Source organism: Psammomys obesus, unplaced genomic scaffold, assembly GCF_907164565.1.
Source record: "Psammomys obesus unplaced genomic scaffold, mPsaObe1.curated_primary_1811, whole genome shotgun sequence".
NCBI lineage: Eukaryota > Metazoa > Chordata > Mammalia > Rodentia > Muridae > Psammomys > Psammomys obesus.
This window is the reverse complement of record NW_026596155.1, coordinates 810,274-837,097: the sequence shown is the minus strand read 5'-3', so window position 1 is coordinate 837,097 and position 26,824 is coordinate 810,274. Positions and strand designations below refer to the sequence as shown.

The window sequence follows — 26,824 nt, the reverse complement described above, 5'->3', positions numbered from 1 at the left end:
AGACAGGACTCTTTCAGTTTGGGACTGTAGCGAGGCCAGCTTCAGTCAGCCTTGGCGTCTTTAAGTTGTGCAGTACTGCCCTTCGAGGTGAGCAGTGAGAAGAACGGCACAGTCATATGAGGCCAGCGCCAGCACCAGTGGCACAGTCTGCCGGAGTGAGCACTGTCATTTTGAGGGGGAGTGAGTGGTTGGGGGTGGGGAAGACAGGTTCTTCTTAATGACAGACTTACTACGTAGCCCTGGCCTGGCCTGGAACTCTGTATCACAGGCTGGCCTTGAACTCAGAGATCCTCCTGCTTCTGCCTCCCAAGTGCTGCGGTCGGTGGTGTGCGCCACAGTGCCCAGGTCAGATGACGTCATCTCACAGGATGCTAGCAGGCAGAACCCTGTGATGAGGGAGCCCTTTGCAGAGAAAGGATTTTCTGTAATTGCCAAAACTTGAGGTGACAAGCTATCACTTTTTACAAGTGTGCTGTAGTGGTTCTTATGGGCATGGAAGCCTTACCCAGCCATTACTGTTGTTACTTTGGAGATTATTATTTATTATATATTATTATTTATTTTTACTCTATTGTGCATGAGTGTCTTGCCCACATTTGTGCATGCCTGGTACCCACAGAGGTCAGGGCTTCCTAGAACTGGAGTTACAGATGGTTGTGAGCCACTATGTGGTTGCTGGCAACCAAACCTGGTCCTCTGTAAGAGCATTGGAAGCTGGGTAAGGTGGTGCACACCTGTAATCCCAGCCCTTTGGGAGACAGAGGCAGGTGGAGCTCTGGGAGTTTGAGGCCAGCCTGGTCTGCAACGTGAGTCCAGGACAGCCAGAGCTACACAGAAAAACTCTGTCTCGAAAAACCAACAACCAACCAACCAACCAACCAACCAACCAACCTACCAACCAACCAACCAAGGGCATTGGATGTTCTCAGTGAGCCATCTCTCTAGCTCAGTATTTGTTTTTTTGTTTTGTTTTGACTTAAGATTATTTTTGCTGTGTAGAGTGGCTTTGGCTCCATGCTTGTGTGAGTACTGTGTGTGTGCCCGGTGTCTAGGGAGGCTGGAGGTGTCAGGTTCCTTGGAACTAGAGTTCCAGCCGGTTAAGCCAGTGTTTGGTGCTTCTAACTGCTGGGCCGTTGCTGCAGCCCTGTTTTTTCACTTTCACTGGTTTTTGGAAGGCAGACACTTGATCTTCTGTGTATTGGCTCTCCCATCTTTTCTTCTCCTCTTGGCCTCTGCTGGGTGCTGCTTCCCCGTCCACACTTAAAGCATCGTAATAAAAAGGCAGGTAATAGCTTTCCTACTTGCAGATTAGGATGCCCACACGTATTCTGAGGAGAAGCAAGGGGGTTACAGACACTAGCCCTGGCACCTGGACTTTGGGTGGTGTTCTCTGGTTTACTGTAGGCAATGAATGAGCTTTGGCTTCTTCAGACACACGAAGCTAAAACTATTCAGTAACAATCGGGCTGAGCCCAGTGTTCGGAGCTTGCAAAATAACAATAATATTATTTCCTCAAGATTAATTTTGCCCTGTGTGTGTGTGTGTGTGTGTGTGTGTGTTTCTGTCTGTCGAAATAGAAATAGTATATGAGTAATTTTTTTTTTTTTTTTGAAAAGAAGGTTGCAACAAAACTTTATTTTAAATTTACTTTTGAGACTGGGTCTCTATAGGTAGCCCTGGTTGTTCTGGATCTTGCTCTGCAGACCAGGCTATCCTGCCTCTGCCTCCCAAGTGACAGCAGCAAAGATGTGCCCTTCCACATCAGGCACAAAGCTGGGAACCACATTAGCAGTCAGCCATCTTGTATCATGGGTTGTGTTCCAGGGAGCATTAGGACCTGTGTAGAAACAACTGGCGGGTTCTTTTGGAAGGTAAATGGACATGCCGCCTCATTAGAATTGGTATGACTTTCATTCAACTTTATAAGTTTAAAACTTGCAGCATGATCTTGAGGTATGCAAAGCTCCTCCGAGTCGTAAAAGAAACTTTATGATGTGTAACAAGAATCTGAATTTCTCTATCATGTATTACCCTCAGAGGAGAGTGAGTGGGCAAGAGGTTATGTGAGCAGTATTTTCAAGACTGATTTAAATTTTGTGAACCGGGGCTAATACATCACAATGAAGCCGAGCCATCTGTGACAAACAGAATTGGGTAGCTGGGAGAGTCTTGGGTTCTGCCCCAGGAAAATAAGTGATAGGATATCTATAGTCATTGCACTGACTCCTCCTCCTCCTCCTCCTCCTCCTCCTCCTCCTCCCCCTCCTCCTCCTCCTTCTCTTCTTCTTCTTCTTTTTGAAATATCAATTTGGGTTCTAAGACTGTTTGAGGACAACTCCCCCTTGATTCAGGATTTTTCTATTCTTCCCCACCCCTTTTCTGTCCTGTTTTAGGTAATGAGAGGGTTATTAAGAGTAAAAACCTTGGAAGATTTAGCTGAGTGATTTTTATTATGAGAGAGCCTGTTGCACATTCTTTTCACACACATGAAATGAGGTGGGCACTAGTCTTTATATTTGGAAGCAACACTTATTTTGTCTTCACAACATGCAGCTTTCTTGTGTTTAAACAACATTTAGAGAAATACAGTTTAATGGCAAACTAATGTACCTTTAAACTGTGTTGACATTTCTTATAAAAACCAATGTGTAAAAAAAGTTTCCAAGCTATTGGGTGTTAAGAATGGAGACAAAGGGCAAAAGATAAGTGTAAGCTCAGCAGGACTGTTCCCAGTGTTTGGATGTCACGTGGTAGAACCCACAGAGGTCCTGTTTCTATCCCCTTGTGACACAAATATTCATCCCTGTTTTATACGCCAAGGTGGCTGGAAGTTGTGAGTCTTATAAATTGCTTCCATTTGTATGTTCAAAGCAGAACGGCATAGAGCTTCTAAAATAGTAAGCCTGATTCCAGTTAGGCGATTCCTTCCTCCTTTCCTGGCTATGACAGAAATGTATGGCAGAAGATCACAACCTCTACTCTCCAAAGAGGAATTCAAACTTCCAACATTAATTCTGGAGGGAGCTGGTGACATCTTGACGAGAGAATGAAAACTTGGAACATTAATTCTCGAGGGAGCTGGTGACATCTTGACGAGAAAGGCAGACGTGGAGTGAGCACTCAGGGGTGATGGATGGCTAGTCAGCTGTTCAAGGCAGCGCTGTGTGCCCTGGGTTGCCATGGCAGCGCGAATGGCACTCGGCAGTCCTGCTTGACTAACCTAGTTTGGTGGCAAGCCTGTGAGCTGTGGCCTGGAAGAAGCCTCTTCAGCTAGATGATCCTGGAGCCAGCATGCTGCCCAGTCTCCAGTCCCGCTTGGGCCTCTGTGCGGCTCTTTCCTCACTCCCTCTGCTATTTCCGTTTTTTGTGCTAAGGAAAGAGAAGGGGAACCCCCACCCCACCCCCATGCTTGCAGAGTTGGGTTTTCTCAGTACTTTAACTCCCCTGCGACACATTCCATCCCCCAAGGAGAAGCCTTTGAGTAAATGTGCCATGACAGGCCCAGCATGGGGTTGGCTCAACCACTGTACTGAGGGTGTGGGGAACTAAATCCTGAGCTAAATTTCTCAGGATTTTCGCCACCTCTCCAGCACACCCTGCATGTTTTAGGTTTCCAAAGCTTTATTCAGACTTTTTTTTTTTTCAACTGAGTTAGAGTACAGGTTCTGCCAATGAGGACATCTGGGTTAGAGTCCGCCTCAGCTGGCTTGTTTTTCTTCTGCAGTGTGGGATCTTCACGCGTGAGTGCTCTCACAGGACCCTGGCACTGTGAGGCCTGCAGACAGCTTCCTTCATCTCTCTTCTAGCTTAGATTTGTTAGGAGTTTAGTGCAAGGGTGGCTTGATGTATTCCTTTTTTCCCCCCTTCTCTTTGGGAATGGAGGATTTTTTTTCATAATATTTTTATTGATCAAGCCGGGCACAGTGGCACACACCTATAGTCTCAGCACTCAGGGAGGCAGAGACAGGAGGATTACTTTGAGTTCAAGGCCAGCCTGGGCTACAAAATGTGTCCGGGACAGCCAAGGCTACACAGAGAAACCCTGTCTTGAAACAACAAACAAACAAACAAACAAACAAATTAATTTAATTTAAAAATTATCAGTCACTTGGGAAACCTCACACAGTGAACTCTGGAATAGAGCACAATCTCCTCCCATTATCTCAGATCCCCTCCCCACCTTGTTATCCCCTCCCCCCTTCGACATGAAAGAAAAACAAGCAAAAACAAGTCCAATTTGTGTTGCCAGTATACTCATTAGAGCATGGTCAAACTCCGGGTGGCCAGCCTGGCAAAGAAAACTGAGTCCTTCCCCACCTGCACCCCTGCCTGAAGCTATCAACTGTGCAAAGCTACGCTCCAGCATCATTGTCACAATGTTTAAGAGTTCTCTTCATTGGCTTCCTGTCTAGGGCTGTGACTTGGGTTGGGGGGGGAGGGCTTGTCACAGAAGCCTTCTGTGTCCCTCTTTCTCAATCAGTACCACTGCACAGGTAGCTTCCTTGCCCTTTACAGCTAGTGGGAGCATGAATCCCAGACTTCCCTTTGGTTTCTAGACACAGCAAGGACCGGTACTTTCTGTTGAACTCCCAGGATGCAGAGTATTGTAGCGATGCTAGGCTGTGGCTTTGAGAGCTGTCTCCGGGAGGAAACCCTGGGTTTGTGCAGGGATCCGCCTTTGCAGGTGGGGCTGTATGGAACACTTCCACCCTTGTGCTTGTCCTTGTTTTTTTATGCAGTCACTCCAACCCCTTCGAGGCTCCGTGTCTCTTTCTGTGCAGATGACAGAAAGAGTGGAGTGGCATGGAGGCCCAGGCTTGGGAACTTAGGTAAAGGGTTATTGTATTGCCTGTCCATGAAATAAATTCATGTGTGAGTCCTTCAGTATAGAAGAAACAACTTATGAGTCCAGAGGTTACTAAGGGATCCTGAGTTTGTAAAAATTTAACAGCAGCTTCTAAAGACAATGGTCGCTCAGTGTTTACAAACTGAGCACCTGTCCCCTGTATATCCCTCTGTAATCAGCTTCCTGTAAGTCTAGGTTGAACCAGTCATGCAGTTTGTGGCTTTGAGGTTGCTCTGCTGGCAGGAATAATACCCCGGTTGACGTCTACCTCCTTGAAACGAAGGAATTAAGAGGGATTATGAGTTAGCACACCTTCTCGGTACACCACCTATGTAACAGATCCCAACAGCTCTGCCAGCAACTGAGAACATAAGCTTCCTTGCCAGGCTTGGATTTCCAGGGCTTCATAAGAAAGTCAGTCTGTGAGCTCTGTCCCGCGCCCTCCCCCTCCCCACTTGGAAATGGGTCTTTAAAAAAAAAAATCTCGCATTGACAGGTTTTATTGAAAACTAAATAGGAGAGCAAGGTGACATGCCCAGGACACTGCAGGCTGAGGGCCAGCAAGGTGAGGCCGGCCATAGCCGCTGCCCCCAGCACCGATGTTCTCAGCACTCCTCTTCACCGGGCAGGCACATCCTCTGTCCTGCAGACTGGGGCTCTGTGATCTGCCCCAGTGCTCACTGGAGGCTGGGGTATTGCAGAGTGCTGTGGCCATCAGCAAGGACCTCCCTCTGCCTGGTGCTGTTTAAATGTCAGCTTCTCCTGGGGGAGGTGGTTGCCTTTAATTAAAGCCTAGTTAACTTGTAATTATTCAACAGTAATTATAGTGAGAATTCCTGAGACCTTTGCTGTTTCCCCAAAATCCCCTCATTTAAAAGTTCTCTGAGATGGCTCAGAGGTTAAGAGCACTGGCTGCTCTTCCAAAGGTCCTGAGTTCAATTCTCAGCACCCACATGGTGGCTCCCAACCATCTATAATCTGGTGCCCTCTTCTGACATGCAGTGTAGAACACTGTATACATAATAAGTAAATCTTAAAGAAAAAAAAGAAAAAAAGAAAAAAGTTCTTCCAGGCTGGTGCTGTGGACTGGTTCTGCCAAGTAAGCCTGGCAGCCTGAGTTCGATTACCACATAGAGGCCAAAGGAGAGAAACATTGCCAGAGAGTAGTCCTTTGTCATTACTTGTGCCAATCCAGCCATGATCCCATATGTGTGCGCACTGCCAGTGGCAAGAGTTACAGTCAGTAAGAAAGGATCCTGCTCGCTGGCGGGTGAGAACACATACTTCCTGGAACTCACATAAAGGTGGCAGGGAGTGAAGTCTCTACAGAGCTGTGTGTGCACACTGCAGGTGTGTGTGCCTCCCACACTGCACACCCTCTCCCGGGTGTGCCCTGAAGGGGTCTCCACTCATGCCGAGGAGGGTGCCATTTCACCTTGCCCCTCATTTCAGAAGGGCTAGGAAAATATTTCCAGGAAGAACACTTCAGCTACGGCAGGTCTGGAAGTGGAAGACTGGAGCAGACCAGAGCCTGCCCAGCATGGTTGGCAAGACCCTGGAATGGGTTCCCAGCCTGGCCTGAGCGCCTCTGTGAACTGGTTCCTTGAGAGACTTCAGACATCCTCAGTGAGTCCCCAGTCTGCACTGGGACCCAGCCAGGATGCTGTCTCCGCTCCCCTCACAGCTTTTAAGCATTTCAGTTGAGCAGCAATAGTGAGTTAAACTCATTCAAACGAGACTGGCCCAGCGATACATATGTATGCCAGTAAAATTTTGGTATGCGCTTCTAATTATTTTTTATTTTTCCTGAGGGGGGGGGGGCGGTCTCTCCACGTAGCCCTGGCTGCCCTGGAACTCTGAGATCCACTTGCCTCTGCCTCCTACGTGCTGGGATTAATGGTGTGCACCTGCCTGCCCTTCTAACTAATTAACCAGAGTCCGTAACTTAATCCTGTTCTTTTCTGTGGGAAGCTCTCTAGTTTTAGTTAGAGTTGTAGTTCTTGTTTAAAATGACCTTGTTAGGCTTTCAAGGTTATCTGTACATTAGTTGTCATTAGTTCAGGCTGAAAACTCAGAGAACGGTGGGACCTGCCTGATGCCGGTGGGACCGAGGCGTGCTGTTATGTGCACAGTGTAACTTAGCTCAGTGATAATTGCGTGAGGAATTGATGTGGAAATGAAAAGAGTGATTGGCAGCCTGTGGGTGGCAGTCCTTCCATCACACCTCTGTTTTCAGCCCAGACTGTCTTGCTGGGACAGGCAGGGACTTCTGGACGGTGGGCAGAACTCTGTGTGTTGAGTTTGGGGCCATGTGCCCACTGCCTGGCTGCTCTGGCTACAGTCTGGTTTAGCCACATGGGAGGAAGAGCTTAGGAGGGGTTCAAGTTGCTCAGAGGTTGGTCCCATGCCCCTACCAAACTGGCCCAAAGTTTTGTGCTGACATGTGCTCCTGTGTGCTTTCCTGGTTGCATGCTAATGGCAAGTGGCTATTTGAACCAGAAGGAGAACACAGAACCACTCAGCGGTGGACAGGAATTAGAGTGTCAAGCTGCTCTAGGCAGAAAAGGCTGAATTGTCTGGGCGTGGTGACACACCCTTTAATACCAGCACTTGGGACAAAGGCAGGTGTATCTCTGTGAGTTCAAGGTCAGACACTCTGTATAGAGAGTTACAGGAAAGTCAGGGCTACTTAGTCAAACCTGGTCCCGATGCCTCAATCCATCCACTACCCCAATTCCCTTTCCTGTGAAAGATCCCTGGTTTTTGTTGTTGTGTTTGGACACAGGGTTTCTCTGTATAGTCTTGACTGTCCTGGACTCCCTTTGTAGACCAGGCTGGCCTTGAACTCACAGAGATCCACCTGCTTCTGTCTCCCAAGTGCTAGGATTAAAAGCATGTGCCTTGTAACACTGTCTGGCAATCCCTGTTCTTATAAGAAAAGAATCTTAGTATATTTTATTTTTGTTTTGTTTTTTCTTCAAGACAAGGTTTCTCTGTGTAAACCTGGCTATCCTGGACTCGATTTGTAGACCCGGCTAGCCTCTATCTCACAGAGGTTCACCTGCCTCTACCTCCCCAAGTGCTGGGATTACAGTCCAGCTTATATTTTAGTTTCTTATTTATATTTTAGTTTATCTTCTTTGAGTGTGTCAACTAGCATAAAATGGCCTTTGCAGCTCTGAGTTCATGATATCTGTCATCTTTGAAGGCTTTTAAAAAATTTTTAAAAATCTTTCATTGCCTGCTTGCTTGCTTGTTTTTCGAGACAGGGTTTTGCTGTGTAGCCCTTGCTGCTTTTGCTTTGTAGACCAGGCTGGCCTTGAACTCACAGAACTCCTATTTGCCTTCGCCTCCTGATTCCAGGATCCATGATGTGCGCCACTACACCCAGATGAAGTTTGTTTTAAAAAAAGACTCTTGTATTATTTTTATTCTGTGTGCATGAGGCTGCCTAGATTTATGTGCATCACGTGTGTGCACAGCTCACCAAGGCCAGAGCTGGGGTACCAGGCGCTGTTGAGATGCTGAGAACTTGCTGCTCAGTTAACGCTTGATACAATGGTCTAAGCATATGATTACTGTTACTCTTTCTAAATTTTTATGTTTGAGACAGGGTCTCACCCTAGCCCAGGCTGGCCTGGAAGTGACTATGTAGCCCAGGCTAGCCTCAAACTCCTGAGCTTGAGCCTCTGAGTGGGATTACAGATGTGAGCCACCACACTTAGTTTTAAGTAGAAAATTCTCGAGCAGTCCTATCAAATTCGATCTGATAGTTTGTTCCTTTTCCCCAGTTTAAAAGAAATAGAAAAATTTTAAGTTGACTTGTTTTCTTAAATTACTTTTGCGTATTTCTTCCAGCATTAAACCTAAGAAAAAATTTCCAAAGGAAGTTTAATTTAAAAATAAGTACTGCAAGCATAATGACTGTGCATTAATACAAAAATATGTTATTAACTTCCATGCAGAGAAGCCGGGAGCAGTGCCGCACGCACACCTGTGATCCCAGCACTCAGGGAGGCAGAGGCAGGTGGATATCTGGGTTCCAGGCCAGCCAAGGCTACACAGAGAAACCCGGTCTTGAAAACAAACAAACAAAAAAACAACCCCCCCTCAAAACAAAACAAAACCAACCTTCCATACAAAGCATCACATTTTGGTACCAAGACATTGAAGCTGGGAGGTTCTGTTCTGATGGAACTCATATTCAAGGGGACAGGCTGAAGGGAGTGAGGACAATGATGTGTTTTGAGGGAGGGGCATCTTTAAATCGGGAAGATTTCATTCATCGAATCTGTTGGAAACTGAAAGTTGGTGATGGTGTATGTGGTGGTGGGAGAGAGGGGTGAGAGATTTGTGATAGGAGTGAAAGCAGCAACTTCCAGGGTTAGAGCAGGCTCTGGTCTGAGGATGGCTGGTTGACAGAGTCGTCCAGTAGGGCAGTCCTGGAGGAATGGCTGTCTCTCAGAAGGAGGAGATCTGAGTGGGATTAGAAGGGCCCGGCTCTCACAGGGTATGCTTGGGCAATGAGGGGTGTCCAAGTGGAGCAGCCGTGATAGGCCTGCAGGACAGCTGTGGCATCCCAACCAGATTATGAGGGAATTCTGTTGCCAAAGCCAGCACAAGGAACCGTCAGATGATTGCGAATTGAGTTGTGGACAATGACACATGAATCAGGGCCCTAGGTCCCACCTGTCCTTTGATAGGAAGGCTGAATTAGGAGTAAGCTGAGTCAGGGAGACCTGCAGGCTCCCGTCAGAGGAAGAGGAACTGTGAAGAACAGCAGAGGGCAATGGAGAAGGCATCTGAGGTGTCTGAAATCTGGATAGATAGAAACAGCCTATTCAAGTAGAGTCGGGAGGGAAGTCTTAGCAGTTCTCCAGAAGCGGGTCTGCAAACCCTTTCTACTGTTCCACTCTAAAATGTGCCTCACCCAGGAGTGTCCGCAGGGAGCAGGCATGTTACCGACAGTGGGCCTTAGGTGTGGCTGAAATTGGCTTCCTTTGAGAATTTGTCTCTGGCGTGGCACATTTTATGTGCTTCAGATTTGATTGTGTGGCACTCTTGGCGTGTAGAACCGACATATAATTGGACTGATCATCCTTGACATTTAAAATAAGTGAAAGCCGTCCTTCTGGGTCTATATGCTAAGACACTTGCCGGAGCAGGCTGAGAATGAAGCTAAATGGGATTACCAGTGCTCCTTCTTCCCACTGTCTCTTTCTCCTTCATCCTTTTCTATTTTGAAATGTGTGTGTGAGAGAGAGTGATTTGTCTGTACTTGGTGGGTGGGTTTGTGGGTGTGAGTGTGCTCGCACACACCCACAGGTACCCATAGAGGCCAGGAGAGGTATTAGACTTGGAGCTTGGCTTATTCGCAGGCGTGAGCCGCATGAAACGAGCCATCTCTGCAGTCCCGGCCCTACGTTCTTTAGTTACGTGCTGTCACTACTTTTTCTTGCCTCCTTCCACACTCTGCGCTCAATAAAACGTGGACACTTTATAGTAATATATATATTTTTTTCCTTTGTGGCATCTGGAAAAGCCTGTACAATGAAGATAGAAACCTGCTTCGAATCAGAGAGAAGGAAAGACGCACCCAAGAAGCTCCCCAGGAGAAAGTGCTGTTCCCCGAGAAGGCCCCGCTGTTCGCAGAGCCCTACAAGGTGCGTCCAGTGCGCGAGGCCGCCTGGCCAGTCACAGCTCTAAGCCTGACGATAACGTTATTCCATGGCGCCGAGGTCAGCCAGGAGTCACAGCCGAGAAAACAACTTCTCCAGGGGTTGTTTTTGAAAACAAAGTCTGAAAACCCTTTGAACACTGTTAGTCAGAATTGCCAAAGTGTGTGGTTTCCTTAGTCTCCTGTAATTAGAAACACGGCAGGCTCCTCCGTGGGGAAGCGAGCTAACACTGTATTACACATTGACTGGAGAGGGGTCCTCCTCAATATATTGCATAATTGATTAGCCATTCATTCCTCTGCCTAGATTTGTTCCTGCCGTGTTCAAGTCTGCTGCCTTTCTGTTTTGCAGACTGCAAAAGGCGATGAGCTGTCGAGCCGGATCCAGAACATGCTAGGCGACTATGAGGAGATGAAGGAGTTCCTGAGCACCAAGTCCTGCCCCCCGCACCTGGGTGGCTCCGAAGACAGGCCAGGGAAGCCGAGGTACCCTTCCTTCCACGACAGAGGCAGCAGCGTGGCACCCAGCTCCTTCCGCACACACGTCTACCACCAGCCTACCCACACTTCCGCCCCTGGGTCACTTTCCGTCAGCAACATTAGCCACAGTCCAAAGATGGCACAGCCAAGGATGGAACCAGTGCCAAGCCTCCATGCCAAAAGCTACGGTACGCCCGACGGCCCACATCTGCCTCAGGATCGCCTCAGTCAGGGCCATTGTTCCAGAACGTGTGACCGCAGAGCTGACGGAGACTCGGCCCCGGAGCGGAAGCTCTCGCCCTCAGTCTCTTTGCCATCCCCGGTGACCCCTTTGTCACCTGTACATTCCAGGCTGCAAGGAGCCAGCAAGGCTCACAGCACTGGCACCAGCAGTAAAAGCTACTGTGCAGCCACGTCTTCCAAGGACCTGGTGGTGAAGGGCCAGGATAAAGAGACTCCTCACGACAGTTTGGTGGCAGTCACCAGCCTCGGAGTGGCCCCCCAACCACCTTGTCAGACATTTCCACCCCCTCCCCTCCCCTCCAAAAGTGTTGCAATGCAGCAGAAGCCCACGGCGTACGTCCGGCCCATGGACGGTCAGGATCAGGCTCCCACCGAGTCCCCTGAGCTGAAGCCGCCACTGGAGGACTATGGTCAGCAAAGTTTTGAGAAACCAGACCTTAAAGTGCCTGCCAAAGCCAAGCTGGCCAGACTAAGGATGCCCTCGCAGTCGGTGGAGGTGAGTGTCAGGAATTCTTGCCTCTTTTTTATTTTTTTATTTTTTTATGTGCTTGGCTGTTTTGTGTGTGTGTGTGTGTGTGTGTGTGTGTGCCCACTACCTGCATGCCTGGTACTTGAGGAGGCCGGAAGAGGGCATCAGATTCCCTAAAAGCAGACTAACACATGGTTGTAACTGTAGCTGTTGAGAACTGAGCCCAAGCCCCTTGGAAAAGCAGCCAATTCTCCCGAACCTCTGTGCCAACTCTCCAGCCCTTAATCTTAATTTTAGAGAACTTAGTACCAGTTTCAGGTATCAGTGATAGTGCATGAACCCCAGTTCTTATCACACGCACAAGGCTGCCATTGTCACAGGAAGGAGTAGAAGAAATGTTTTTTCTTGATTTTTTTTTTTTTTTTTTTTTAAAGAAGGTATAGCATACAAGTAACGTTTTACAGACTATAGGTATGGATGATATGTACCAGGCTGATTAAGAAGGTTGGTAATGCAGGTGCATGTATGTATCACACTCCACACACAGTACCGGGGAGACAGCAATTCTCCTGAGGCCCCCTCACTTCACCCCCCCGGGGGCTGCCCTGAGTGCGTGCGTGCTCGGGTGACATGAACCAAATCTCACCTGTTTCTGTAGAAGGCTGTGGTTTGGTCCCTTCTGTTGCCTTGACATTCTGACTTGCGTATCCATTGCTCAAAGACCTTTGAGTCACCCAGTTTTATGTAATGTCTGAAAGTAACACTATTTTATTGGTGTATGTATTTGTGTATGGGATATACGTAGACTGTGTGCATTCCAGTATATGCGTGTGTGTGTGTGTGTGTGTGTGTAGGGTGAAGGTGCCTGTGCAAGCCCGAGGTTGACATCCCATGTCTGTCTGTCTTTCTTTTCAATAATTTATTTTTTATTTGATATGCATTGGTGTTTTGCCTGCACGAGTCTGTGTGAGGGTGTCAGGTCCCCTGCAACTGGAGTTACAGGTGGTTGTGAGCTGTGGGTGCTGGGAATTGAATCCAGGTCCTGGAAGAGCAGGCAGTGCTCAACTCCTGGGCCATCTCTCCAGCCCCCATCTAATCACTTTTATTGATTGGTCTTCCTGAAAGGGTTTGTAGGCTTTAGTGTGGGTTTTCTTTTTCCACTCCTCCCCCATCTTTAGTTTATTTGTTTTAGTTGGTGAAAATCAGAAGGCAGTCATGGTTTGTGGCTTGAGGAACAGTTTGCCCATGCCTCTCTCAATCCTGCCACCCTTTCAAATAGAGCAGGGCCTTTCACCAAGCTCTGTCTTCATTTCCACCAAGCTGCTCCTCTGATCTCCCACTGCCTCTGGCACACTGCAGTGTGCTGGGATTACCAGGGAGCAGCTGTGCCCACCCTGGGGTCCAGACCCTGTCTTCTCAAACCCAGTGTGCAACCCTCCAAAGGGGGGAGAGGAAGCCAAACAGTGTGGGCTCACACCTTCCATCCCAGGCAGAGGCAGGTGGACTGCTGTGGGTTTGAGGTCAGTCTGGTCTTTGTAGTTTCAGGTCAGCCAGGGCTACATAGGGAGACCCTATAGGCCCTTTTTTTTTTTTTTTTAAGAAGGCATTGTGGGCCCTTAGCCAGAAAATCTAAGTGGTGCCTTGGGACAACTCAGAGAAGTATGCCACTTTAGGTACCAACTTTTGGTTTTGAAGAAACATGTTTTTGAGTTTTACTCAGCTCCCAAACAGTGAGAGGATTAATAGAACCTTCAGAAACTCGCATCTGCTTCTGGGCCGAGGGAGAACCAGTCTTGGGGTGAAACTGATCCAGAGCTTGCTGCAAGCTCTGTGCTTTAGGCTCTGTGCTGCACTTCAAACTCTTTTCCACTGGCTGGAGTTGGTTCTCCCCTTCCACAGTGTGGATTCTGGACTGAAGTCAGGTTGTCTGCTAGGCTTGGCAGCAGGCTCCTCTGTCCTCTGAGCCATCTCCTCTTAAGGCTGAGCTCACATCTCAGTCTAACCTGCCCCACCCATCTTGTGGATGCAGTGTCTCAGGAGGTGCTCAAAGCACCTTCTTGGGTCTTCACAGATGAGTAAAGTGACTACACAGTATGGTTGGCTCAGCGGTTAAGAGCACTGGCTGTTCTTCCAAAGGTCCTGAGTTCAATTCCCAGCAACCAAATGGTGGCTCACAACCATCTGTAGTGAGCTCTGGTGCCCTCTTCTGGTGTGGAGGCACACATGCAGGCAGAACACTATATAAATAAAAAGTAAATCTTAAAAAAACAAAACAGACAGTTTTATTAGTTAGATGTTCTCTTGTAAATCCCTCAGTAAGTGAGTAATGAATTTCAGCAATAAGGTTTGGTCCTGCCTGCTCGTTTCCTAGCGGCTCTGCACTGCTCTGTCCCTGCTTCATTCTCCCAGAGCAGATGCTAGACACCACTACTCAAGTTCTCTCCTTTTAATTTCTCCTAAAATCTTTAGTCAGGAAATTACTTTCACTAATACCCAGAGAGCTTCAGTATTCAACTCTGGGAAGAAAGAGCATGGGGCCTGGTGTGAGGGTGCTCATCTTTGATCCCGGCAGGGAGGCGGAGAGGCAGGCAGGTCTCTGCACCAGGACTGCCTGGTAAGAGCAGCTCTCTGATGTAGAAACAAAGCAATTAAGGTGCTGTGCCCAGTGACAGAACTCTGCCAGAGGCTACACATGAGTCTGTGTGGGCTCCCACAGCAGAAGAGGCTCAGGAGTCTGCCCAAAGGGTCTTTTAGCCTCTGTAAGGCTTGGGTGCCAAGGCTTCCTGCGTGGGATCTGTGAGCTTACATGAGTCAGTACCAGGAGCCCCCAGCACAGGGCACACATGCTTGTTACCTTGTTTAGGACAATAATATTTCAGAGTGACTACTTAACCCATTTTTTATACCATTTTGGGTTTGGCCATTTTCTCTGGATTTGCAATGTGTGCTGACAGAAAAAGCTGAAATGTTGAGTGAAAGACTGTGAATCCTTCTGTCACTAAATTAATTGTTCCCGACAGGAAAGACCTTTTAAACATTTTGTAAGAAGAATGTCCAGATTAACTGATAGAGAAATAATTCTTTCCGAAAGCTCCTAAGTTCACAGGCATGAAAAAAATGTTGGAAATAACTTAAGGAATTCTAAGTATAGCAGCATTCCACAAAGCAACAAACAAAATACTTGTGAAAGGTAGCAGCAAGTGTTGGCTCTAAGTAGAGGACTTTAAACGCTGATTCTATTCGCGGCCTCCAAACGTGATGTAATAAAGAGATGCAAATGTGAATTACCACGTTTGGCTAGTGCACATTGTCAACATGTATTGAAATGTCACCCTTTTCACAAGTACACGCACCAGCACGCACCAGCACTTGCTACATTTCACTTCAACATTTTGAAGTATGTAAGGAGATGGAAACACTTAACTCCTGACTTGATAATGCTGACACCTTCTGCAGGTGTTTTGAGTTACCACACTGTAGCCCGTACATAGGGATAATTAAAGGAAGAGTAAATCGAAAGTGGGCTCCAGGGGCCATCCACGGGCTTGAGGCTCTTAAGAATGAAGGCTAGAGGCGCTCTCCTTAATTTGTACACTCAGTCCAAAGCTCCAGGTTCTTGCGCACTGTGAATTCTTAGAATTCTGTTATTTATAAATTAGAACTCAAAAGCAAACTAAGGTAATTTACCTAAAGGAGCCAGCTAGGAATATGACCTCTAATTACTTAAATACTGAGGCCCCTAGATTAAAACATTAAACCTCAAAATCCTTCAGCCAGAGGGATTAAGGAGATTAGACTGAGCTTGACAAATTACCATGGGGCTAATGGGGAAGTGCAGGCGGAAAGTAGGCCATGCTTAAATAGGAGCTGGAGTTCAGGAGGAAAACACTGGTTTGGAGCCCCAACCTCTGGTGGGGGAGGGGCTTTTGTCAGCCTAATGATTTCAACAACTAAAAATAACAAAATCAGTGTAAAAATAGCTGATTATGGAGTTCTTGGGGAATATGAACAAGCAGCAGATTTAAACTTGGAAAATAATGATTTTTTTTTTTTTTTTTGGGTCAAACAATGTACCATTTGGCAACAGCGAGAGAGAAATTCAAGGCCAAAAAATAAGTTTGTTATGAGATCCAGGACTCTCTCTGCTTAAATATCTCCTAAGAATTGCTCATCCTGCCCAAACAGCTCAAACCAAAACCATTAATTCATCTGCTGTATCTGTTTTTGTGTCCCTGTGGACTGAATGTCACACAGCCACGCAGAGCCAACACAGGGCAGAGTTAATGATGTGGGAGCCGCCTGCCAGGCAGGGGAGACTCCTGTTTGGCATAGTCGCTTCTCCAGGGAGAGGGGTGGGGCCTGATACCCCTCCACAAACATCTCAAGTGTGTGAGCCCAGCAAGGAGGAACAGGAATTTCCTATCCTGGTACCAAATGTACTTCTGGCAGTTTCGAGAAGGAACAGAAAGTGAAAAAACATTCCAACTACTGCCGCCCCAACCAATCTTGCAGTTTCAGGTTTGTGCTCTCCTATTGGGCTTCTACAAGCAGAGCTGTTCTCTTTACTAGCTCATTTTCCAGCAATTTTAGAGCTTTTTGAAAAATAATTTTTTTTCCTGCATTACTTAACGTTCTGTGAGAGCATAAAATGTTTCAGAACCTTCCCTTGCTCCAAAACCTTCAGGCAGAGACTTGTGTTTTGTACTATACCAGGACATTTCTGGGGCTCAGAAAGTCTCATTTTCTACCTGATCTCAAATTCTCTAGCTTGTAAATATTGGCTTAAAAAAACACCCCCCCCCCCCGAAAAAACAGTAGCAAAACAAAGCAGCTTGTGGCCCTGGGCTGTCTCAGCAGCTCCTGCTCATAATGTCTGTGGGGCGCTTGTCACTATTTTTAAGCTTCTATATTTAGATTTGCAGGTCCAGGACTTCAGCAGCCTGCAGAGAGGTCTAGGGCACTCATTTCTAGTTCTCACTCGACGTGGTTTGCAGGTCTTTACCCAACACCCATAATCTTCAGAGAGGGACACACATGAACTCTCCACGAATCCTCATTCTGCCTCATGTGGGTCACCCTGAGCCTTCCATCTGCCCGGCCCCCCAAGCACCATCATCCTGTTCACTGGCAAGTGCCACAACCACAGGGCCGCCAGGCAGTTGGCATTGCAGCTGCCGCTGGCATAAAAGCCTGGCAGGGATCAGAGGAAACTGTCACATTACCGTGACACCGACCCAAGAAGACAAGTTTACATACAGTCAGTTGCTAGCAGCAGAGCTTCTGTGCCAGGAGCACCACAGCCCAGACACCAAGCCTCATCTCCTGCCTACTCCTGAGGAGACGCCTGGGGGAGGGGGGCATAGTCCTGAGTTTCAAAGATGCATTGAATGGCAGAGACTTCAAGGTGTAGGAGCAATTCCTCTCTTGTAGTCTAGTCCCCACCGCCCCTACTCTCCAGAAACTCACACCTAGGATGGAAAGAATCAGCTTGAGCCAGTTACCCGCTAATGGCATCCCTCAGGTAAATTAATGTAAAGATAAAAGAAAAAGAAGGTGCAATTTCAAGTGGTATTAAGAAGAGGAAGGAGCTTGTCATGCTGGTGAGGCGGGAAGGCTGAGCATATTACTGTCTTGTGTTTTTAAAACAGATTTTAGAAATCTGATCAGGATGAGGTCAAAGGAAACACGAACCCTCCTTAGGGTTTTCCAGGTGGATAGGGCTCTTTCCCAGATTTTACTTATTTTAAAATTTCAGTGCTTGAGGTTGAACCCAGGGCCCTAGGCTATATCCTATGCCCCCCAGCTTGTTTGATTGTTTCTTTGTTTTGGTTTTTCCAGATATGATTTCTCTGTGTAGTCGTGGCTGTCCTGGAACTCCTCGGTGTGCAGACCAGGCTGAAAACACAGATCCACATCCCCCTACCTCCTGAGCACTGGGATTAAAGGCATGTGCCATACCACTGCCCAGCTGCCAGTTTTAATTTTTAAGATTGAAACAAAGTTTTTTTTTTAATGTGTATGGATGTTTTGCGTGCATGCGTGCTTGGTGCCCTTGGGAGGCCAGAAGAGGAGGTCAGATCTTCCTGCAACTGGAGTTATAGACGTTTGGAAACTAAGTCTGAAAGAGCACCTGTGCTCTTAACCAGTGAGCCAGGTCTCCAGTCCCCTCTCCCATTTGGTTTTTAAATAATTGAAAATGATTACAAAGCCCAGACCATTTTGGCACTGCCAGTCTTTAAGAGCTGCTTTGCAGTGAGTGTGTGTTAGATTTGTACAATCTCTGTGGTCTCTGCACCGGGGGTTGGGGGTGGGGAATCTCCAGTTAGAGACTAGACCTGGCCCAAACAAACACGCCAAAAAGTCCAGTTATCCCCAGGGTCAGGGCTCCTGTGTGTGTTCCCCTCCCTCTGCCTGATCCCCAGGCATCCCCCCCCCCATAGCATCACATGGCTTAGCAGTTTCTGGTTAAATACCCCACCTTATAAAAACAGGTAGTCAGAAATATTTTACTTGCTCGTTTGTCTTTCTCTCCCTCTTCCATTGTCACAGCCACCTGTGGCACAGCTCGGCAGGAATCACATTTTACACACTGCAGATCTGAGTCCCTAAGGACTTAGTGAGTCCCAGCCAGTGCCCGAGTACTGTCACAAAGCTTGTCTGTAGTGTGCTGATGGTATGTTTAAGGCTCCCTGAGGTTTTTTTTTTGTTTTTTTTTTTTTGAAATGCATCCTGGCCATCACGCTGGCACCTGATGTAGTGATGCCATTAAGGCTGTTAAAGGCAATTAAGATGCTGAGAGGATGGTTAAAGCTCAGTTCAGGTCCTAGGGAGGACTTTACACACGTGCTCCAGCCCTGCAATCTATTTACCTGTCAGCGCTGGAAGCCATGCAGATAAGAGTTCTCCCTTCTCCATCGCCTGCTTTTCTCCTGTGGTGTCTGGCCCTTCAGGCCCATTCTCCATTTTGCTCCTTCAGGCAGGGAGGAGCCCTTTCTCCAGCAGCCCCCTCAGGGTGAGCCATTTCCCTCCTGTTCTGCTGTCACCACTGTTCTTGTTCCCTCCCAGCTGAAGCTGTGTAGTCAGAAGTACACCGACGCTCTCGCAGCCTCCTGGGAATCTGGGTTGTGCCTCAGATGCCCCCGTAGAGCCCGCCAGATCATGCGATGCCTGATGTCTCTGAACTCAGGACACACATGTGCCCTCCTCCCGCTCTGGCTGGTTTTCTCCCTCTCCCAGCAGGCCTTTATCTCTGTTGGTAGCACTCTCTCGTTCTCTCCCAGGACTCTGCCTTCACCTCTTCCCACTGATGTTTATCAAGAAGGCGTTAGCTGCTGAAGGTAGAGATGATCACAAACGGCATGTTCTAGCCTTAGCTGTTTAAATCTCTGCTGAGGTTTCCTTCACCTGTCCCTCGGAGCTTTTGTACAAGTTTGTGTGAGCGACTCAGGTGAATTCCACTGTGTTTCCGTTTCCTTGTAGCCCCACCTCAGACATTGGCAATGCTCTCACTTCCTTCTGGGCTCCAGTATCCCTTTCTTTCTGGGGCCAGTTTTAGCTATTTGGCAGCTCAGTCCTGTGACTATTACTTTGTGAATAGCAGAGGAAATCATGCCATTTCTTTTTCTCTCGCAGCCCTATCTTCACCTGAGACCTGTATTTCAACCTGTTCTGTGTGATTTTATCTTTTAGTACTTGCCCTCTTCCTTTTCCGCTGTTTGGTCTTACTATTTTGTCCAGTCTGGCCTCAAACACATGGGCTCAGGTCTTCCTCCGGGGCTCAGCAAGTCCTGCCTCAGCCTTTCTAGCAGCTGGGAGTGCAGGTGCCTGCCACTGGCCCTGTCTTGATACCATTTGCCTTCTTTGCATTGCACAGTGGTGGGTCTGTCTTTAGAAACCCTCCCCCCACTCCGAGAGCTGAGAGGGCAGGCAAGCAGGACCTGACCTAGCTGCCATTTGCTTTTTCATCATGGAGTTTTTCCAGATCTTAAGTGCTGTCACCGCTGTGGACCTGTCTCCTCTGCCCTGGGCCTCTCAGCTCCCTTCGAGCTGGCTTTCTTTGTGCTCCTGTAGCCTCAGCACTTTTCCCTGCATTGTACTCTGCCCTTTTTCTCCCCTCCAGACGTTAAGCATTGTGAAGTCAGAAATCAGTGTGTCTCTTTGTGTTTAAGCTGAGTCGGGACTGGGTGAGAATGACGTTTTTGCCATGTTGTGCTCAGAGTGAAGGTTTCCTAAGCCTATTTGCTTTTGATTTGAAGTCTGAATGAAAATCTTTTTTACGTGTTTGACTCATCAGAGGGGGATCATATGGTGTGAAGTGAAATTCTCTATTTAGGACATTTGTCTGGGGGGCCGTCACTAAACTCATTTTAGAAATGAGTTTGAAAAAAAAAGTATTTTTAAATTTGTACACATGAGTTCTGTCTGCATGTTTTCTTGCATGTATACCACATGCGTGCAGTGCTCACACAGTCCAGAGGGGACATACAGTTCCCTGGAACTGGAGTACCTTCTCCATGTGGATTTGGGGAACTGAATCTGGGTCCTTCACATGAGTAGCCAGTGCTATTAACTGCCGAGCCATAGCTATAGCCCCACAATTTCTTTAAAAAAAGAATTCCTTATATTTTCAACATTGGTATTTAAGTCATTTCAGACTTTTCTACACGTGAGGTGGTCTTTTTTTGTGGTTTACATTATTATTACTATTAATTGTTACTGTGGGCCCCACTGTGTGTGGCTGTGGCTGCCCTGGAACTCAGTATGTAGAGCAGGCTGGCCTCAAATTACCAGAGATCCCCCTACCTCTGTTTCCCAAGTGCTGGAATTACTCTCAGCTTCCTCTAGTATATTTTTAAACAGCCTAAGTGGCACGTCATCCTGGGAGTGTTAGCATGGAAGAGGACCTAATCTTAAGTCTTCAGTATGGGATGGATGCCGATTCCTGGGAATAAGCCAGCACTACTGGGTGGACATTTGCTCCTGTCCACCATAAAAGTGTCATTAGCTGGCATCCTAGTAACCTGAGAATTACTGACCCTGAACATGCTTGCCTGCAGCTGGGGCTTAATTTTCTAGTAAGACTGATGATCTCACCTTAAAAGGTCAATTAGGAGCTAGATCCTTTTTCTCCATGATATTTGTTCATGATTCTAGTGAATCAGTTGCTAAGACAAGGGAACACGCCGACGTCCTGAGCCCTGTTGGGGGCATATGTTACAAGTCGGCTGTGGTTCCCAGACTCGTCCCCATCGTGTGGAGTCTGATCACACCTTGCTTTCTTTTGCTTACTTGGTTCTTGTTTCTCGTGATGTGTCAGGCAGTGTGTGCCAATCCACCAAAGTCGTACAGACCACAGAGGAGACCAAAGTAATAATACGGCAAGCCCGTCTCACTTTCTGTCCCCTGGCAAAAGGCCTTTCAGAAACTCTTTGAGCAAAATGAAGAGTGTGCTGTATTTAAAAAAAGGGGGTGGGGGCTGTAGTTAGTTAATAGGAGACTTTGAGCGTGAATATATCTTCCGGCCTCTGTTTCCACATTTCCCGCTGTGAGGGAAGGAGGGATGAGAGCCAGGTGTCGGAGACATTGCCCCACAGAGGACTGCTCTGTGAACAGTGTATTGAGTTGCTAAAATCCATTAAAAAAAAAAAAAAGTATTTTTTTTTCCCACATTGAAATCTTGATTTTGTCGTTTTCACTTAAAATTGAAAACATTGAATTCCCTACAAAGCACAGCTGACTTTTAGAGTGTACACTCTGTTCTTCTTTGGAAAACTCCAAATGGCAGGTGACTCTGATGTCATACCAAGGCCTGCAAGTCCTAGGGGCCTGGGACTGAGCGTCTCTGGGGTGGGGTGGGGGCCAGAGACAAGGAGTGTGTTCTTGTTACCAGGCTGGGCTGCTGGGAGGGTTCTCTCCCTGACCATTAAGGAACCCCAAATTATTAACTATTCCTGGGTTCTAAAGATCATACCAGTGGGCCAGGTTCAAGGCTTTGCTGCTTGCTGCAAGGAGGTAGCCACTGCCATGAGGGGAGGGGGCACCATTTGGCCAGGCTTTCCATTGTCCCTGTGCATGGGGGAACAAGTTTGGCAAGCACCTCAGTGTTCCAGGCAAGGTGACAGGCACTGCAGCTCTGTGGGCTGCCAAGGGAGCTGAGCATCTTGTGATAACTGTTCATTTCTGATGGTGCCAGCAGGTTCGCCCTGAAGCTTTTATAGCCTATGTTTTATTTCCCTTGCTCATACAATTAGTTGTTTATTAATTGACAACGATCATGGCTTTTCGGCTTGTGACCTTTATGGAGGTCAAGCGACCCTTTCCCAGAGGTCACAGGTCAGATATCCTGAGTATCAATTCATAACAGTAGTAAGATTACAGTTATCAGGTTGCAAGGAGATAATTTCATGGTTGAGGTCACCACAGCCCGAGGAACTGTGTTAAAGGGTCGCAGCGTTAGGCAGGCTGAGGTCCATGGTCTGAAAGAGTAGGCCAGAAGCCTCAGAATAGGGACAGTTCTAATAACACACCAGAGGTTGGGCGTCTAAGTCCTAGTGTTTGCTTCCTAGTGCCATTGCCTGTAGACCACATGAGGTGCAGCGCTGCTGGCATTGAGGCTGTCGCCTGAGGCTGAGGTAGGAGCGCAGCCGAGAGGCTGTGACCAGTATGTACTGCAGAGTGAGACCTGGTCTCCACAGCCTTGCTACCTGCTCCTGCCCCCCCCCCCCCAGCCTAGGCCTGGATCTCCTCCACAGAAGCCGTTTTTCTTTTCTTTCATCCTCCCCACCTCCCCACCTCCCCCCAATTGCAACTCCTGGTTTGCAGTTCTTCCCAGCCCAACTTTTAGGTTTATCAGCACTTGCCTGGCGGACAGCACCCGCCCTGCCTCCTTCCTCCTCAACCCCCAGAGCTGAGGCTCCCACCTTCCAAAATCACCACATTTCTTCTTCCACACAGGTTAATTCAGGGTTTATTAGTAGCATATTGAGGAGACACGTGCACCCTCAGAGGAGCAGAGGTGTTTGGCTGCTTAAACCAGAGGCAGCTGTGTGGGGAAGTAGGGAGCTCAGTAGAATAGGAGGAAGGAAAGAAGAGTCATGGTTAGGTAGGTCAAGCATGGCCATGCTACAGGGCGTTGTGAGGTAGGTCTCTAATCCCCTCATTTGAGAGGCAGGGATGGGCAGACCTCTGTGAGGTTGAGTCCACTGGAGACCAAAATACGAAGTTCCAAGTCCAGCTGAGGCTACAAAGACACTATCTACCAAAAAGCAAAGAACCCCCACCCCCGTGTTTTATTAGGGACGCATTCTATGGGAGCACCATGTTGATGCTGTTTCATGCAGGGAGCTTAATACGTGGTCCATGGTAGAGCCAGGGCTGGAGGCTCATTGGCATGATATGTGGGCAGAACTCCCTCTGTAGGTGACCTTGACAGACATCTGCGGGTTCCAAGACTCTCCCAGAACCTACTCACATTTTACCTACCAAGTACAGAGAGGAGCGTAACGTCATGGCAATTCTGTCTGCGTCTGGCAAGGAGCAGGAGTGAGGGTCCTCGATGAGAAGAAGGTTCTCAAACGCCCAGTTCCTGTGTTTAAGGCTGCAGGCCTCCGCACGTGCTGGGATGTCAGCGACATGGTAGTCACAGACCTGTTGGTGGGGCGCATCTCCGGTTGCGGTGACGCTCACCCCGATTCCATTTCTCTGTGTCTGGTAGACTGGAGAGCACACAGTCAGCTTAGCCTACCCTTTCCAGCCAGAACATGGTTCCAACAGAATTGTTTTGAAAACATTTGCTCCTAACATATCAGACTGGGTTGGCTCAAGGTAAAGAGGAAATGGTAGCCGGATTTGTTTAAACTAGGAGCAGAAACGCTCATATGTCAGAGTTTGATGGCACAGAGCACAGCGTTCAGTTCCTAGCAGGCTTTATAGTTCTTATAGCCCATTTTCTTCAGTTGTTCGGCAGTGTGCTAGACAAAAAGTAAAATTATATGAAGAATTAGGATATTCCACCTACATTTTATTTTTAGATGGATTTCCCCATGTGATTGCAGTGCAAACTCAGATGATTGTCAGAGGAAATAACAAAAATTTAATGACAGAATCAATTTTTCTTTGCTGTGCACGTATGTCCTTGAAGTTTGTGTATATCGTGAATATGAAAACCACTGTCCAGTGAGCTAGAGGTGTGTAGCTCAGTAAGTAGTAAAGCAGCTGCTTAGCATGTAGAAGGTCTTAGCTGTGACCTCCACTTCAGAAGGGAAAAGAGAGAGGAGAGAAGGCAAGGAAATCCCCGAATTTACTGCTCTGGGACCTGCCCTTTGGATCTGAGTTTTTCTCTCATTCCAGTCGTCAGGTGTGACTGTGCCGGGCACACTTCTCATTGGTGGCCTTCCATAGGAGCTCCCACTGGTGGCTTAAATACTCTGCTTATGTGCCCTCAGCGGCCGTAATCCTACAGATCTCTCTCCTGTCCTTGTATGAAAGAGCAGGAAAAAAAGAGTAAGCCGTTTTAAAGTCTTGGCTTTGCAGGAGCAAGGGAGGAGGGCGGGCTGCCCGTTAGTGAAGCTGTATGTTTTTAAACTTTGCACATGGTGCCCGAGTCCAAATTGCCGAAGGGACAGATGTTGCCAATTTCAAATGTAGAGGGGGAAGGCAAACATCGCCTTTTTGGGAGCAGAGCCAGGGGAGCCTGGGAGCATTCCTGCGTCTCCTGGCTCTGTACCAGGGAGGAGAGCACTGCAGCCCCCAGCACCAGTGGAAGTGCCCTGGCGGCATCGAGCAGGGCTGGCATGTGTTGAGCCAGGAAGGCTTTTTTTTTGCCATGTGTGAGGGCATTAAGACATGCTCAGGGAGGTAAGTGCCTCACAGCAGAGGTTCAGGTGGGGAAAAAGTGGAAAGTAGATGGAGGGTATGGAATAGGGCAAGGGCAAGGGACGCCAGCTCTCAAAGAAGCTCCTGTGTTGTCTGCTCCCCCCCACCCAAAAAAAAAAAAAAAAAAACAATCAGAGCAGTCTGGTTTGGTCTACTATGGGTGTGACTGTAAACAAGATAAATAAGATTTCCATAAGATCCTGCACCTTCCAGGCCTTTTCCACTGTGCACACCTGATAGGCTTTCTTCTTCCTTTTTTTTTTTTTTTTTTTTTCCTGGCCACAGGAGACTTGGGTTACCTCTTGAGATTTGTATGCCTGTTTGTTTGGAGTCTGGAGCCTGCCTTCCTTATAAAGCCGTAATGGTGAAGGTAGAGAGAGTGCATGTAGTTTTACATGTGTAGTATATGCAGACTTGTTTTTATTGTATGTTTTGAAACATCGTCTCGCCATGCAGTTCAGGTAGGCCTTGAACATCCACCTCTTCCTCCCCAGTGTTGGGGTTAGAGGATTATACCACCATGCCTGACCGATTGTGGTTTGATAATGCACTTTATGGCAACTACAACCATTATTGTTATTATGCCTAAAGCTGATGACTTTTTCCTGTATCTTTCAAACACTGGTCCTGAATTTGTGAATGATGTGGCAAATACTACAAAGATACAGATTGAATATACTGATCATTTAAAAGTGAAACATAAATTAGGTTAAAAGTCAAAATAAAAATGCATTACCCTCTAAAGATCCTAGTGATTTTTTTTTTTTTTTTAAGTTATGTTGAAATCAAGTGTTGTTTAGAAGGCTGGGAAACTTCCTGCACTTTTGTTTGTTTGCTTGTTTGTTTGTTTTGGCTACACACGGTTTCTCTGTGTAGCCCTGGCTGTCCTGGACTCACTTTGTAGACCAGGCTGGCCTCAGACCCACGTGCCCAGCTGAGATGTCTCTCAAAGGTTAGTGAAAAGGCTTAAGTGCTCTGTAGCCAGTCTGAAGGTGTACAGCTTTATTCTAAATAGTAGTTGACTGCCTGGAGCTCATTACAGTAAATCAATTAAAGAAGTCAGGTTGAAAGGCCCTTGAGCAAGTCTTTTAAATGTTATCCATCCCATTTGTCCCCAGCTGGTGGTGCAATTACCATGTCAGGAAGGAAGTGGGTGCACCCCTACTTTTCCCTTGGGCTTTGTGCCCGGTGTCTGGAATCGTCAGGAGGGCCACTCTTGGGTCGTATATAACTGAGATGCAAGTCACCTTATGTATGCAACTATTTTTGTTGTACTGTTACTGTGGTGTCTTGTTTCTCAGAGCCTCTTTTCTGGCTTCTAGACTCTATTCGGGAAAAGCATGGAAGGAACCAGGTACACACAGGAAAGACAGCAAATGTGAGAGTAATGGGAAGTGAGATGAAGAAAGCGTTCACCTGAGTCTCTAGCATAACAACACTCGGGTGGGCGCCAGGTCAGCAGCTCCAGAGAGCTGAGCCTGAGGGCCGCGGCCCTGGGTGTCCATTCATGCACAGCGGCTGGAAGCAGCCATATGAGAGAGATGAAGGAGAAGGGTCTGAAAGGAGTCAGTGACTGCTCATGTTTCTAAAATAGGGACAAGGCGGTTTTCTTAGCTTTTAAAATGATAGCGAGTAGCTTGTAATCAGGAAACATTAGCACACTCTGCAAGTAATTTCTTCCTCTCACATATTAAGTGCTGAGTTAAAAACAAGTGTGTTTGTTTTGAGACACAGTCTTGCTATGTAGCTAAGGGTAACCTTGAACTGTGGCCGGCTCCCTGCGAGGCTGGCCTTGACCTTGCTCCTGCATTTAGTAAGTACTTTTGAGGAACTTTGTTTATTCAAGTATATACATATGAAAATGTACAAAATATGTAAGTATGTTTTTACTTTTGATAGGTCAGTAAATGATTGTCAGGGACCTTTGCTACCTTCTATAGTTTCTCTGTCCTTCCAGGACAAATTTATATATGAAGATAAGCCAGGAAAAGAGTAAAAAAAAAAATTTTTATGGGCTTCAGTGTGATGACTAAGTTTTTTCTTTATCCCTGCCTTGTTTCCTCCTCCTACCCACACTTTCCTGCCTTCTTTGAAATAGGGGCTTGCTATGAAAGCCACATCAGCCGAGACTTCAGAGACCTCTGGTAGACACATGCTCACATCATTATATCTACTTGAATTTGGTTTTAATCAGGCTGTACAAAAGCAAAATATATTTTAAATGTAGGTACTTGT

The 26,824-nt window shown here is 47.3% G+C and overlaps 1 protein-coding gene across 1 annotated transcript in view; it reads left to right on the top strand.

Annotated features, from left to right (window-relative positions):
• The window catches only part of Aff1 (ALF transcription elongation factor 1), a 157,771-nt gene that overhangs the window by 74,035 nt on the left and 56,912 nt on the right, over positions 1-26,824 (top strand). The window contains 2 exon segments of the mRNA XM_055594511.1: positions 10,390-10,510; positions 10,877-11,743. Of these exon segments, the coding sequence (XP_055450486.1) occupies positions 10,390-10,510; positions 10,877-11,743 (988 nt within the window).